Here is a 15,374-nt window from a genome sequence, read left to right as displayed (position 1 = left end):
TGCATATGATATATCTGATACGCGGTTAATATCCAAAATACATAAATAACTTACATAATTCAACACCAAATAACAAATAAACCAATTAAAAAATGGGCAGAGGACCTAAACCAACTTCTTTTTAAGATATATGCACAGCCAACAGACACATGAAAAGATGCTCAACATCACTAATGATCAGGGAAATGCAAATCAAAACCTCACACTTGTCAGAATAGCTAGAATCAAGAAGATAAGAAACACCAAGTGCTGGCAAGGATGTGGAGAACAAGGAACCCTTATGTACTGTTGGTGGGAATGTAAACTGGTACAAACAGTGTGGAAAACAGTATGGAGGTTCCTCAAGAAACTAAAACTAGAAATACCATTCAATTCAGTAATTCCACTACTGGGTATTACCCAAAGAAAATGAAAACACACAGGGTGCCTATGCAGCTCAGTCGGTTAAGCATCTGACTTTGGCTCAGGTCATGATCTCACAGCTCGTGAATTTGAGACCTGCTTTGGGCTCTGTGCTGATGGCTCAGAGCCTGGAGCCTGCTTCGGATTCTGTGTCTCCTTCTCTCTCTGCCCCTCCCCTGCTCACGCTCTATCTCTCTCTCTCAATAATAAATAAGCATTAAAAAAAAATTAAAAGAAAATGAAAACACACACCCCTATACTACACCATTATTTCCAATAGCTAAGCTATGGAAGCAACCCAAGTGTCCACCAATAGATGAATGGATACAGAAGATGTGGGATATGTATGTGTGTGTGTGTGTGTATGTGTGTACACACACACACACACATGTGCGCACGCACTGGAATATTACTCACTCATAAAAAAGAATGAGATCTTGGCATTTGCAATGACATGAATGGACCTAGCACTTACTACATTAAGTGAAATAAGTTAGATGGAAAAGGACAAATACCATGTGATTTCACTTATATGTGGAATCTCAACAACAAAACAAACAAGAAGCAGAAACAGACCCATAAATAAAGAAAACAAAGAAATGGTTGCCAGAAGGGAGGGAGGTGGGAGGATGGGCAAAATGAAATGAAAGCGGAGGACAAGTACAGGCTTCTACTTATGGAAGAAGTCTCAAGGACAGAAGGCTCAGCAGAGGGAATACAGTCAATGGTACTGTTAATAGCATCACATGGTAACAGATGGTAGCTACACTTATGGTGAGTACAGCATAACACCGACTTGCTGAATTACTAATTTGTACACCTGAAACGAATGTAACGTGTTGTGTCAATTATACTTTCATAAAAATAAAGATAAAAAAGAACCACTTATTTAAAGGGTTATTTCTTCTAGCAGGCAAATTGGGAGTCTCACGTTGTAGAAAGGGAGTTTATAGCCTCGTTCATTTAAACAACATATAGGCCCAATGATAGTGTTAGAAAAGATGTTAGAAATTAGAAAACAGTCTCGCCCTTGAACTTACCCTCTGGTACGTGCCTGTTTTTATGCTGGTATTTTTGACCAAGGTGTACTGTTGACACTCATTACAAAAGGAAGACTATTTAACATCTATTTAACTGCATATATATTCACATATATTCTGGTGCATAAATATCAAAGATCAGCACTAATGAAGCTTGGCTTCTGATGTGTAACACTCCATAAAATCACACAGTTAATTTCTAAGTTGAAATGAATAGCAAGTGCTCATGTAATGTTCTTAAAACAGTGCCTGGTTAAGTATGTGCTCAAAAGTGCTAGCAATTATTAATAATATTAGTACAGTTACTATAACCTTTACATTTAAGATGTAATTTGATAGTGTTAGAAGGGAAATGGGAGACCAATATAAGAATTTAAAATTTTCTTTCAATCACTAAACTGGTCAGTCCAACAAGATTTAAAACCATATTGTATATACATATGTTTATTATATGCTATATGGGACATGCTTTACCCTGATATTTAATAATCTGCCAGTTACTCCAATAATCTATTAACCAAAAATGAGAGATTAGGACATCAAATGAAATTCTAGCTTGACCTGTTTGCCTTTTGAAGGATTTTCTCTTCATGAATTCAATCCACGTTCAAATTCATCGACACAATCCCTCCTGACTCCTGCAAATACTGTACTTATTTGAATACCTTTGTTTTTTAGCCTCTAATTATAATCATCATTTCCTCCATTTTTTTTTTCTACTTGCTAACATCTATTTTCCTTTCTCAGCTCAAACACCACCCCTTCTATGAAAACTTTCCTCCCAGCTCTGTGGGGAGTTGTTTCTGGAGTTGTTTCCTCCTGAGATCTCAAGTGCTTTGTGCTTATTTTATCATAATAATTCCACCATGAAAATTCACTGTTTATAGGTCTTCTCCCTAGACTGTCAACTTCTGGAGATAGACTGTTTCTTATTTATTTTTATATACCTACTGTGACAGACAGTTCTGGATCCATTCTCCTCCTCTTTCTTCCTATCAGTCTCCAAGTATTATTTGAGGTGTTATATGTGCCTGTACACAGACTGCTTCTCGTCCCCATCTGCCTTCCTTTTTGCTACATGAAATGCAGATATCATGGTTGGAGTTCCCAGAGCCACCTTATAAGCATAAGGGTAAGAGCAACACTGCAGGGAGGTAGAAGGCAAAGTTAGAAGAAAAAGCTGACATCATAGAGCCCTAGGCTCCAGGTATTGTGAGAGAAATATAAATACTTGTTAAAGACACTATTTTTCAGGTGTTTGTTACTAGTACCTAAACATATTCCTTACTGATACACGTAGGTAATCAACAACTGTTCTATAAAGCACTGAAGGAATAAAATTTGCTAAAAATGAAATAAGCAATCAGAGGAGAGGTATCGGGGGGATGGGCAAAATGGGTGGACAGTGGGAGTCATGAGCTTCCAGTTACAAAATTAATAGGTCTTGGGGATACAAGGCATAGCACAGGGAGTATAGTCAATGGTACTGTAACAGCTTTGTGTGGTGACAGATGGTAGCAACATTTGTGGGGCACACAGCATAATGGATAGATTTGCTGAATTACTACATTCTATAGCTGAAACTAATATAACATTGTGTGCCAACTATAATCAATAAAAAATGTTTTTCCATTAAAAAGATTTATGAAACTAAAAAAAAAAAAAAAAAGAAATAAAGAACTTGTACAGGACCATATATCCCCAAAACACATCAGAAATTCTCACTAATGTGGGTCTTTCCTCTGTTCCACATGAGAGGCCACAACATACCCTCTGGGGCTAGAAAGATAACGGTACGGCAGACAATGCCTCTCCCCACTCACACTACCAAGTTGATGCTCATGGAAAAGGCCCTACAGGGATCTCTGTTCAGTAGAATCACGGATATAAAAGATCTGCATAAAGTCAGGAGAAAGACAGTCAGTCAACTGTCCAGAAATACTAACAAACACAAAAAGAGAGCTTAAATATAACAGAACTTCAATACTTTAAGTAATGCTGCCACCATGTGGCACTTATTCCCCTCCTTTAGAAATAAAATTTTATATAGAAAAAGATGATTGTTGGCCCGTGCATTAACTTTCTGAAATATAAAAACTATAAACATCTGTAGTTTTACATACTAGTCAGATTTTCTTAAGGTGAACTACGTTTAAATGCAAGAGAGATGAAAGTTCTCGGGTGTACTGGTAACACTGCTCTGCCACTCCTCTCTGCCCAACCATGCCATCTGAGGTGAATTAGTGGATGCTACTATTTGGACCAAGATAGAAAAGGAACTGTAAATAATGCAGATATATATTCAAATCCAAAGCCTCTAAAATGCTTTCAGCTTTCTTCTAATTTGAGGAGAAATGTCAGAATACAATACACAGAAAATACAGGGAAGTTTCTATGCTATTCCAAACCCTCAGGAAGACCAACCGGGGAGGTTATCGTGTAAAATCCTGGATCAAGTATCTATCAAGAAAAGGAATTATATTACATTTAGTTGAAGGTAACAAGTTAAACTTAGCTGACAAGATATTTTTGAGCCCTTCAGAGGCCAGTCTTCAATGACAATATGAGAATATCTTGCTTCATGAAGGGTGCGTCTGTGTCCGTCCTCTTTATCAGAGCAGCACTGGTTTCTATGTTATGTCTCACACAAAGTAAGTGCTCGAGACACTTGCAAAACAAGCTTGTTTCTATCATACCCGATGTGATAATTTTATTCTCTAGCAAACATCTTTTGTTTTTCTAAGTTTTATTTATTTTGAGAGAGAGAGAGAGAGATAGGGGCAGAGAGAGGGAGAGAGAATCCCAAGCAGGATTCTGCACTGACAGCACAGAGCCCAACACAGGGCTTGAACTCACAAATGAGGAGATGATGACCTGAGCCAAAATCAGGAGTTGGATGCTTAAATGACTCAGCCATCCAGGTGTCCCTAGTAAACAAACATTTTTCTAAGATAACAGTTCTGCCACCTGCTTAGCAAAACTCTATTTTCCCTAAAATCATTAAAAATTGAACTCAAGCTCAAATTATTGTAAATTCTGAGTTAAAAAAATTTTTGACTGTATTTGCTACCATCTTTTTCTTAATAACAACAGTTACCAACATTTGTCTAACACCTATGTATCAGGGATTTAAAAATAACTTATCATTTAATCTTCACAAAAACTGCACAGTATATATTGCTCTTCCCATTTTTAAGTGGGAAACTTAAGACTCAGTAAAGCAAGTAATCATAGCTAGTAAGACGGGGGCGGGATTTGAATCCAAAGATGTCAAGCTCCAAGGCCCATGTTCTTTTCATTCCTCAACACAGCCTCCTTTCCAAAGAGACCTTGGAAGGGCTCACGATGCGGAATGCAGGTAATCTCTCTCCTCTGAGACACATGCCCATCTTCCCTTGGCAACTATCTTCTATCCCAGTTAGAAGAGGCATTGGCTTCAACAGGAAGTGAGCTCTTAACGGCGTAAATGTAAAACTTTTTTCATTTTGAATTCAACATTCAGTTTCACTTGTATAGATAGCCTTTTCACAAAAACCATCTACATTATTCAAAGAATGCTGATATAGGGGCACCTGGGTGGCTCAGTCGGTTAAGTGTCCGACTTCAGCTCAGGTCATGGGCTCACAGCTTGTGAATTTGAAGCCCGCATCAGGCTCTGTGCTGACAGCTCACAGCCTGGAGCCTGCTTCGGATTCTGTGTCTCCCTCTCTCTCTCTCTGCCCCTCCCCCCACTGACGCTCTGTCTCTCTCTCTCTCTCAAAAATAAACAAACATTAAAAAAAATTAAAAAAAAAAAAAGAATGCTGATATAGGTATAATGATAAATTTTCTAGGGATAACTCAGCCATTAATTAGCAATGTGCAACTTTTCAATGTTGCTTTCCATCTCTGGGCTCAGTTTCTATGAAGTGGGTTGGGGGGGGTGGATCAGAAAATCCATCTTAAGTCCAAAATTCTATGTTTAATACCAAGTAGATCTCTAAAGTTATATTTTAAAAACTATTCAGTATTTCAAATTAATCAGACTAGCAAAAAGAAAAAAAGATAACTTATGAAAAAGATGACTTATGACATCACTAGACATTAGGAAACTCAAGTTTTTGTCAAGGCTCTGCTGTTTTTCTTTTGAATCATATTAAGCACTCACAGTGCATCAGACATTGGTTTAGGCATTTTTAATATAATGAGAATAAGGCATTTTTAAACAATCAGGAGTCCTGACTCTTATGGTACCTCTATTCTAATGAAAGAAGACAGGCAATGAACAAATAAATAACAAGAAAAATGTCAGGTAGTTATAAGAGCTTATGGTAGACAGAATTCTAAGATGGCCCTCAAGACCCCCCCCCCCCCCCCCAGCGTACACACACCTTCTCTTAGTTATTCTATCAAACCCTAATCTAGGTGCCACTGTATCTATACTCTACAGATTTATTAAGGTCCCAAATAAGCTGACTTTAAGAAAGGGAGATTATGTTCAGTGGGCCTGACTTAATCAGGTGAGTCCTTTACAGAGTCTAGGCTCTTCCTGGCAAGCATGAGAGGGAGAGACTCCACATGAGCGAGACTGATTTGTGGCTTTGCAGATGGAAGGAGCCACGTACCAAGGAACGTTAGTGGTCTCTAGGAGTTCAGAGGGGCCCCTGGCTGGCAGCAAATAAGGAAATGGGCACTTCACTGTATCAGGGCAAAGAACTGAGTTTTGGTACAATCATGTCAATTAGGAAGAGGACTCTGAGCTCCAAATAAGAACAATGTCTGGCCAACATCTTGATTTTAACCTTGAGAGAGTGTGAGCAGAGAACCCAGCCATGTGATGCTCAGACTTTATTCTAAGGAACTGGCAATAATCTTCAAATAGCATAAAAGGGAATCATCTCTGGATAATATTCTGTGTGTCCCAGATTATGTGTATCCCACCACGACAGTAATGATGATGAAATAGCTAACAGTTATTTCTTCCTAGGTACCAGATAACATTCTAAGATACACACACAGAGATGCACTCATTGTGTGAACGTGCATACCTTTAATCTTTCCAACAACGCTGTGAGGTAGGTATTATGCAGATTTTGAGTATGAGTCTATTGAACCTAGAAATGATATCTGATGTTGCAGCTCTGTCCCTCTATCTCGAGCGCTCTGTACCACAGGCTTTCTGAAGTTTTAAAGGATTTATGAAAAGGTTCTCTCCTTTTGGTAGGTTTAGACTCCCTGCTTGGAGTCTTATTTGGAAATAGAACCCCAACTTACACAGAACCATGAAATTTTTTGTGCAACACCATTTACCATCTATCTGACAGTAGCTTGGCATGTTGCTGCTTAATGCACAATGAACCAATTATACACGTGTAAAACAACAGTACTATGAAACAGGATGGCAGGCTGGCACATCAGTATCACTGGAGCGCAGCATGAAAGGTCGGCTGGCAGATGGCAAAGCCAGCAAGGCAGGGGCCAGGTCAAGGATGCGTGGACTTCATCCTGTGCATAGCAAATACCATCAAAGGGTTTTAAAAAGTGAAATAATGTCTGAGCACTCTGGCGGCATGGGAAACACTGGCTTTGACTGGGCTGATGAAGCAGGCACACAAATCAGAAGGGATGGAGATTTATGAGTAACATCCAAAAGAAACGGTCACTGAATGTGGGTCCTAACTGGGTCGGAACAACCAAGGATGAGTCTCATGCTTTAACCCGAGTGCTCTGGGTGGGTGCTGATGCTCCAACTGAGGAAAAAAAAAATAGAAAATGGATCTGGAAGACCTACACCCATCAGTCTTTAAAATCTTTTTTTCACTGTATCTCATGTTACGGATGAAAAAAGCTGAGAACAGACATGAAATACCCCAGAGCAGGCACCGAAACTTGAGCCCAAACCCCTGCTCCTTCTCCTCCTTCCGCTCCTTCCATGAATGGCAATGCCTCCTAATGAGCTCTACTTTGTCTATGTTACGAACACATGAATGGAAATCAGAGATTTTAAAACCACAGAGTTCCCCTTCTGTATATTAACACACTAACAACTAGGGCAGCATTTTTACAAAGTAAGGTTTAAATACTCACTTCAAATTCTTTCACAAAATAACGGGTTTCACCTTGAATAACTGGTCTGTGATCTAAAAGCCTTGAATGAATTTCTCCAAGGTCTATAAAGACAAAATGAAATTCAAAGTTAATCCACACTGGGGGGCACAATCTCTAGCGTGATTCACTCTTCCCAATTCCCACAAATACATGTAGGTTAAAATCTAGTTTAGACTGGATTTAGAAGAAATCATATCCATCGCCAGTAAATAGGTACAAGTACTTCTGAGAGCAATCTGGCAATATCTAATACAGCTTAGGATCTGCACTCCTAGCAGTTCCATGCCTATGTATGTGCCCTGGAAAATCTCTTGCACAAATGAAAGAAATTTATAAATGTTTACTACAATATGAGTATAATGTCAAAAGAAGAAAAAAAGCAAACAACCTAAACATACTCAAACAATGGAATACTATAAATCAGCAAATAAAAATGAATACACTGGGGTGCCTGGCTGGTTCAGTCGGGTAAGCATCCAACTCTTAACTTCAGCTCAGGTCATGATCTTACAATCTGTGAGATAGAGCCGCGTGTCAGCACAGAACCTGCATGGGATTCTCTCTTTCTCCCTCTCTGCCCCTTTCCCGTTCACGCTCTCTCAAAATAAACTAGAAAATAACCCCAATACATTAAAGTTACATTTATTAACATGGATAAATCCCATAAATATAATGCTTAACAGAAAAGCCGGTTTCAGCAGAATAAAGGTATTTATCTAAACTTAAACAACATATAAAAGACACTTAATTTGGGGACACATACAGAAGCAATAAAAGTAGAAAGAAATGCATGAGAACGGTAAACAGCAAATCCAAAACAGTAGCTACCTTTAGAGAGGAGAGAGGACAACACAATTAGAGCAAGGTACCCAGTGGGCTTTGGGTGTTTATTAAGATGGGTAGAGTGTTCCTTACAGGTCTCTATACTTTTTGACAAGTCTGAAAAAATTAAAGGAAACAGTTCCAAATTTTAACTGTTTTTGGTAAGTCATTCTATTCATTCTACTTTGTAACAATTATATTGTGCAAGGGGTAAACCTCAAAACTCCTAGAGGAAATTAAGTCTCCAAATAAGTAACATGCATCATTCATGTTCATTTACTGGTATAACCTGTTCCTCGAATCTTTTATTTTTGCAGACATGCAATGGGGCAAATTTCATTACTCTATTTAAGGAGTTTATTAGGATACATCTTAGGAAGTATGCTAAATAAAAAAACGTAAACAGATACGTAACTTTTGCTTAAGTCCTTCAATGACTCATTACCCAGAACACTTCTATAAGAAGGTAACAGGAGTTCATTTTGAAAAAAAGAAAAAGAGAAAGGAAAAAGATCTATGCTTAGTTAAATTTGGGAAACACTAGATAAAATCAAGTTAGACAAGTTCCTTTACCTCAGATCTTCTGGGAGCCGATAGTTACTCATATGAATTATTAATGCCCAAGCGAGGGTTGCACTATGCAGAAATTCATGGACCTTATTTGATTAAGAGAACCTATGTGGCAAATAATACTGTTCACATTTCAACAAACACCAGTGTCTTTGAAACACAACTGTCTAACAGGCTGAAGTTCACGCCTTGTAGTAGCCACACAGGGTCCTCCATATGCCTGGTTCCAGCCTCATCTCCCCCCATGCTGACAACTCTGAACGACTGGCGGTTTTCCAAACACACTGCGCTATCTCATGCATCCTTGTCACAGCTCGTGCTCTCGTCACCACCGGGAACCTTCCTGAATCCCTGCTCTTCCTTCCAAACCGCTGACATCACACTTCCTTGAAATTTTCGTTTGTTCTATTCAGCTTCCTCCAAGGTTTCAAGGAGTGCCCCTATTTTATGCCTCCCAAAGCACCCGGGGCAATTACTTCTATCCTACTACTTACTATATTGTCCGGAAATTATCTCTCTCCTCCAATTAGTATCTCAGAGACAACATTATTTGTATCACCCACAGAGGATATGCGGGTTAACATGTATTTTTCTATATGATGAGAAGCTATTAGGCTTTGTTGATTTGGGGAGATCTTCTGCAGCCTGATAGAATTTAGGTGGCCTTTGGAGAGAGAATTCAATTCTGTTTAGAAATGGATAGTGATCACTTCCAAAACTGTACCCCAAAATTTAAGATAGTAAAGACTTGCAGAGAACATACATGTTACTACAGAAATTAAGCCACTAAATATTTTTGTTGTAACATTACAACAACAAAGCAAGCATATAATAATAATTCAGGAGTCCCAAGGACAAATTCTCTAAGTCTGATCATGTAAATGTAAGCTACAGAGTTTCGCGTAAGTTCAACCCTAACCCTGCAAAGCATTCTTTTGTTGTTTGATATATAAGGTAAAATAATCTTTCATCCTCCAAAAGTTCACCCTCTAATATGAGTGTTGGACAAATACCCCTTCACACAAAAGACAGAGAAAAATAAGCACTTTAATGGAAGATCAATATGCCATGTGGCTATGGAACATGGAGAAATATGGTCAATTGTAGAGCTCTCATTATCTAACAGAAGAAGTTTCTCCTCTGGCCCTGAATTTCCAGGCCTTTATTGTAATATCATAAGGAACAATTTACTGCAATTGTTTCTGATAACTCCCACGGCATCACCAAAAAGATGCTCTTCTTCCTTATCAGGTCTCAAAACCACTCCCTCTTTTTCATCCCTGCTTGTCTCACTAGGACTATTTGAACTAACTAGTCACTTTTCTCTATAACCCACTCCACACAGAGTCAGTTCTTGTCATTCCCAGTAGCAATGTTTACACAGTTGCCTCCAACACTAAACTAGCAAGCGTTGAACTACTGGTCCTCCAGGAAATACAAAGTTGGGTTCCTGCAAGCTTCTGGTCACATTTTTTTGTCAAACCAAAATGCCACTTGTGTCACACAGGTTTGTTTTCCAACATCCTTGTGAAACATGCCACTCTCAGCGTTTAAGTTTTTTAAAAATATTTTATTTATTTTTGATAGAGACAGAGCACAAGAGGGGGAGGGGCAGAGAGAGAAGGAGACACAGAATCGGAAGCAGGCTCCAGGCTCCGAGCTGTCAGCACAGAGCTCAACACAGGGCTCGAACCCACGAACCTCAAGATCATGACCTGAGCTGAAGTCGGATGCTCAACCGAATGAGCCACCTGGGCGCCCCAACTCTTAGTGTTTACCATCTGCTCTTCCAATAGAATCCTTTTCTGTGTATAACACTTACCAGGTATTCTTAAAGTTCTCCCACAGCCCCTTGACCTGCATAACCTACTTCACCTGCAAGCTGAACACTTTCATCCTGTACCACCTTTGAAAGTATGGCTAGCACTAGACAGAAGAGTTGAACGTTTTCCTGACCTTACACAACTGACCATAAATTTCTGTGGCTTTCAGCTTTACGACAATGCTGTCCACTATGCTCGGTCAATCATCTCAAGAATGTACAAATTTAGCTGCTTTCCCATCACTTCATCACACACTATGAATGTTGCTTTGGCACTTTCTGGAATGGCCGAACGCACAAATTGGTGAATCTCCTTCCTTATTGTGGACTGTTGACTAATTCACATTTGTCTCACAGCAAACAGCACTGTAATTCATACCTGAAAGAAACTTGTCTTCTACAGTGTTTTCTCTGTAAGGTACACAACAGAATATGTGTGTACTTAGGGAAAACTCAGCACTACACATTGGGGATCACTTGAAAAAGCAAAATCAGCAACAAAAGCACAAAAATGTGAAAAATATACTAAATAAAAAGCAAAAAGGACCCATTTACGGTATGAGAGGTAAAACAAAAAGCAAAGGGTTGCCTTGTTCAGCCTCAACTACAAATGTGCATGTAGAAAAACTCAAATTTTTCTCTCTTCTGTGCATGTGGGAATGACCATGAAAGCATCATCAATATTGATATTGAAGTTACAAATTCATTTTAGCAATTAGGCAAATTCACAAATACCTAATCCACAAGATGAGGATCCACTGTTATCTGCCTGAGTGCTTTATTTAAAATACAAATCTGGGGTGCCTGGGTGGCTCAGTCGATTAAGTGTCCAACTTCAGCTCAGGTCATGATCTTGCAGTTCATGGGTCTGAGCCCCATGCTGGGTTCTGTGCTGACAGCTCAAAGCCTGCAGCTTGCTTCTGATTCTCCCTCTCTGCCCCTCCCCCACTCACACTCTGTCTCTCAAAAATAAATAAAACATTTTTAAAAAATTAAAAAAAATACAAATCTAACCACATGATTCTCATACTTGCTGGTTAGTTTCCTAATTTAAGAAAAAGTCCAATCTAAGGCAAGAAGTCCTCTACTGTCTGATTTCCACCAAACTCCACCTCTCTGAGAGTCACTTTGTAGCAATATATGTAATTTCCCAAACATGGCCATGCTGTTTGAGCCCTCCACACCTTTGCTCAGGCTGTTGCAAACTAAGTCCAAAATACCCTTGCCCTCTTTTCTTAATTGCTAACACTTTACTCTTCAGTAAAAAAAAGTTCAGGAAGCCCTTCCTATTTCCCACTCTTTACCTCCTAACCCCCACCCATGGGCCACAAACCCTTGGGCCACAAACCCTTACAGACCCAGGGCATAAGCAGTGAAATCATTTATTTATTTCCTTTTCACTAATTCTCGCAATAAAATTCAACAATGATCTGTTCAGAACCAATGGTCTTCAAGTAAGGATGAACTAAAAATAGACTTTCAGAATGAAGAGTGAATGGTTCCATAAAAAAGCCAAGAAAATTCTAGACATATTTTTAATTAAAACTCACTTTTCGATTAACTTGAAAAAATCTACCCTGAATAATCTTTTTTTTTTTTTTAAAGTAACACATGAAAGAAACAAAACAAAACTGTGTATGAAGGGATAAAATCAACAATGAAAAAGACAACCCATGGAATGGGAGAAAATATATGCAAATCATCCATGAGAAAAGGGGTTAATATCCAGACTATACAGAGAATTTCTACCTCAACAACAAAAACTTGATCAAAAAACGGGTACAGGACTTCAACAGACATTTCTCCAAAGAACACATACAAATGGCCAATAAGCACATAAAAAGATGCTCAACATCACTAATCATTAGGAAAATGAAAATCAAAACTACAAGACACTACTTCATACCCATTAGGAGGGCCACTACCAAAGAACAGAAAATAACAAGTGTTGGTGAGGATGTGGAGAAACTGGAACCCTTGTGCCCCGTGAGACTGTAAATAGTGCAGTCGCTATGGAAGACAGTATGGTGATTGCTCAAAAAATTAAAAATAGAATTATCATTTGGTCCAGCAATTCCAGTTCTGGGCATATACTCGAAAGAACTGAAAGCAAGGGCTCAAACAGTTACTTGCATACCTATGTTCACAGCAATATTCACAAAAATCAAAAGGTGGAAGTAACCCAAGGGTCCATCCACAGACGAATGGATACAGAAAATGTGGTATAGACATACAATGGAATATTATTCAGCTTTTAAAGGGAAGGAAATTCCATCACAGACTACAAAGTGGATAAAGGACACGTTGAGGACATTATTCAAAGTGAGATAAGCCAGTCACAAAAGAGCAAACACTGTAAGATTTCATGTATATGAATTATCTAAAGCAGTCACACAGAGGCAGAAAGTAGAATGGTGGTTGCTAGGGATTGGAGGAAAGGGTCAGATGGGGAGTCAGTGTTTCATCCCTACAATGAGTTTCAGTTCGGGAGGATGAAAAGTTATGGAGATGGACGGTGGTGATGGATGCACAACAATAGGGATGTACTAATGGCACAACACTGTCCATTTAAAAATGGTTCAGATAAACTTTATATGTATTTCACCGCAATTTAAAACATTTTTAAGTAGCAGTTCACTTAGATCGCACATAAAAACATTTATAATTTAGCCCTAACACCCACGCACCACTCTCAACACTCCTAATTAGACTTAAGAGACAACATGAAGTCTACAAATAGCCACAGCCAGCCGTGCTGGGGGCTGTCTACAATCTTGACAGATAAGGTTAAAATAAGCAGCAACCGAAGGATGTCGTTCCCTGGGTGGTGCTGAAGGACTCCGGAATCCTACGGGGGGAGTGGGGGTGTTCAACGCTGCAAGATGTTGGGACAGACAGGACCAGCACAGGGTTAAGAAAGGACGAGGATGAGAAAGTGCAGTATTTAACCGGCAAAGATCCTGCTACGGGAAAACAGGGTTGTTGTGAGCTTTGGGAATCAAACCTACTCAAGTTCTGTGAGAATCCAGGTTGTAACCCTCTCCCAGCGTAAAGCCGACAAACCAAATGGACATCTGTAGCTGTATATGGCGCTTTCATGTTTTAAGATGCTTTCGTATATCTCATTTACTCCTTGCATGACCCAGGGGCACACAGGGGCAGAGTAGGTAAAGCGGCCGAACCAAAGTCACCCAACTCCTAAACGACCTGACTGAGGGAGCAGACCCTTCTCGACCCCTAAGCCCGATGCTGTATCTACGCGTTACAGCACCATCAAGAGGCGGCGTCCAAAGAAGTTCTGCGCCCAAAGGTCCGGGGCTTGGGAAAGGGGAGAGGGGGCGGGCCTCAAGACTCACGTCCGCGGGTTTTTCGAAGTAGTAACAGGGGCTGAGTTGGCTGGTTGTTATTGGAAGGCACCTGGCGTGGGGAACCATGCGGACTCCGGCCACGACTCCCCCTACCTCCCACGAACGCGAGGCCGCCCTGCAGCCGGGGGGTGCCCCAGGGAGCGGCCCGGGTCAGAGGGCGCCGCCCCGGAGGTGGAGCAGCGCCGGGATCCACCAGAGCGACAGCCCCACTACTCCGTACCCTTGATAATGAGGTGCGCTGGAGAGCCCGCGGTCCCCAGCGAGTCCTTTTTCTTGTCGCCGCCGCCCGGGGAGGCCTCACAACCCACAGGCGTCTCCGTCCCTCCGCCACTCATCGCGACCTGCTCCGCCCACCCGCCTCCGCGTTGCGCCTGCGCAGACCTGAACTGCCCGCCTTCCGGGCGCAGGCTTGAAGCGTCATCAAAGGGCATACGGGAAGCTGAGTCCACTCGGCGGGCAACAAGTTGTGTTTGGGTAGCCAGAGTTGTAAACTTGAAGAAGCCGATGCCGCCATGCTGGGTTAGGGCAGATGCTGGCGGAATTGGAATTTGCCTGAAAATTAGAGTGAACGTCTGTTATTGCACCTTAAACTGGCTGGAATTTATTCTGGATTAGGGAGATTGAAAGAGAGAAGATACAGCCGCAGAATAATATCAATATTAGTAGTAGTAGAAGTATATTATCTCTGTTATACCTGCCACCAATATTTTATAAAGCATTTTGACGTGCGTTGCCGCGTTTGGTCATGTTAGCAACTCAGGGAAACGATTTTATCATTTCTTTATAACAAATGAAGAAATAGGGTTAAAGGTTAAGTAACTTGAGTCTAAGTCTAATCACTTAGCCTCATCCGTGCCGCTGTGAAGAAAAAACAAATTTGTTCTTGGCATTTGCGTTTGTGAAATATCAACCGGTTGTGTATTATATGGTCTAAGAGGAAATACATGTAATTATGAAAGAGAAAGATTTGCTGGGCTGCTTTGAATTGTGTTCATGAAGTGTCAGCTTTGGGGATGCATATATCTAATTGCTGCTCTTTGTTAAACTCCATAAAGTTCACCTTGAAGCCTCAACAAGTCTTTGTGCAGACAATGTGCACTTTGCAATGGCTCCTTCACCTCCTGTGTTCATCCAGTGGTTCTAGGAATCATCTCTATGCTTTCACTTGTTCCCCAGCCCCCCCACTTTCTGTACAGTCCTTACTGTCAAGGGTCTTGCAGTCGAGTGCTGAAGAAACATAAACCAACATTTAAAGTGTAAATC

General features: G+C 40.3%; 2 protein-coding genes across 2 annotated transcripts in view; both read right to left on the bottom strand.

The window, feature by feature from the left end:
- The window catches only part of BLOC1S5 (biogenesis of lysosomal organelles complex 1 subunit 5), a 45,490-nt gene extending 31,008 nt beyond the window's left edge, over positions 1 to 14,482 (bottom strand). Inside the window, exons 1-2 of the mRNA XM_019419789.2 lie at positions 14,332 to 14,482; positions 7,509 to 7,591 (exon numbers count right to left, since the gene is read on the bottom strand). Coding sequence (XP_019275334.1) covers positions 7,509 to 7,591; positions 14,332 to 14,446 — 198 coding nt within the window. The 5' untranslated portion in view covers positions 14,447 to 14,482. The remainder of the gene's footprint in view (positions 1 to 7,508; positions 7,592 to 14,331) is intronic.
- EEF1E1 (eukaryotic translation elongation factor 1 epsilon 1) overlaps positions 7,508 to 15,374 on the bottom strand; it is a 41,413-nt gene continuing 33,546 nt past the window's right edge. The window contains exons 4-5 of the mRNA XM_019419791.2: positions 14,493 to 14,663; positions 7,508 to 7,591 (exon numbers count right to left, since the gene is read on the bottom strand). Of these exons, the coding sequence (XP_019275336.1) occupies positions 14,532 to 14,663 (132 nt within the window). The 3' untranslated portion in view covers positions 7,508 to 7,591; positions 14,493 to 14,531. The remainder of the gene's footprint in view (positions 7,592 to 14,492; positions 14,664 to 15,374) is intronic.

The sequence above is a fragment of the Panthera pardus genome, unplaced genomic scaffold, assembly GCF_024362965.1.
Source record: "Panthera pardus isolate Hobbes unplaced genomic scaffold, ASM2436296v1 HiC_scaffold_17, whole genome shotgun sequence".
NCBI classification, from domain to species: domain Eukaryota; kingdom Metazoa; phylum Chordata; class Mammalia; order Carnivora; family Felidae; genus Panthera; species Panthera pardus.
The sequence above is the reverse complement of the archived record's forward strand: the minus strand, read 5'-3'. Positions and strand labels throughout refer to the sequence as shown.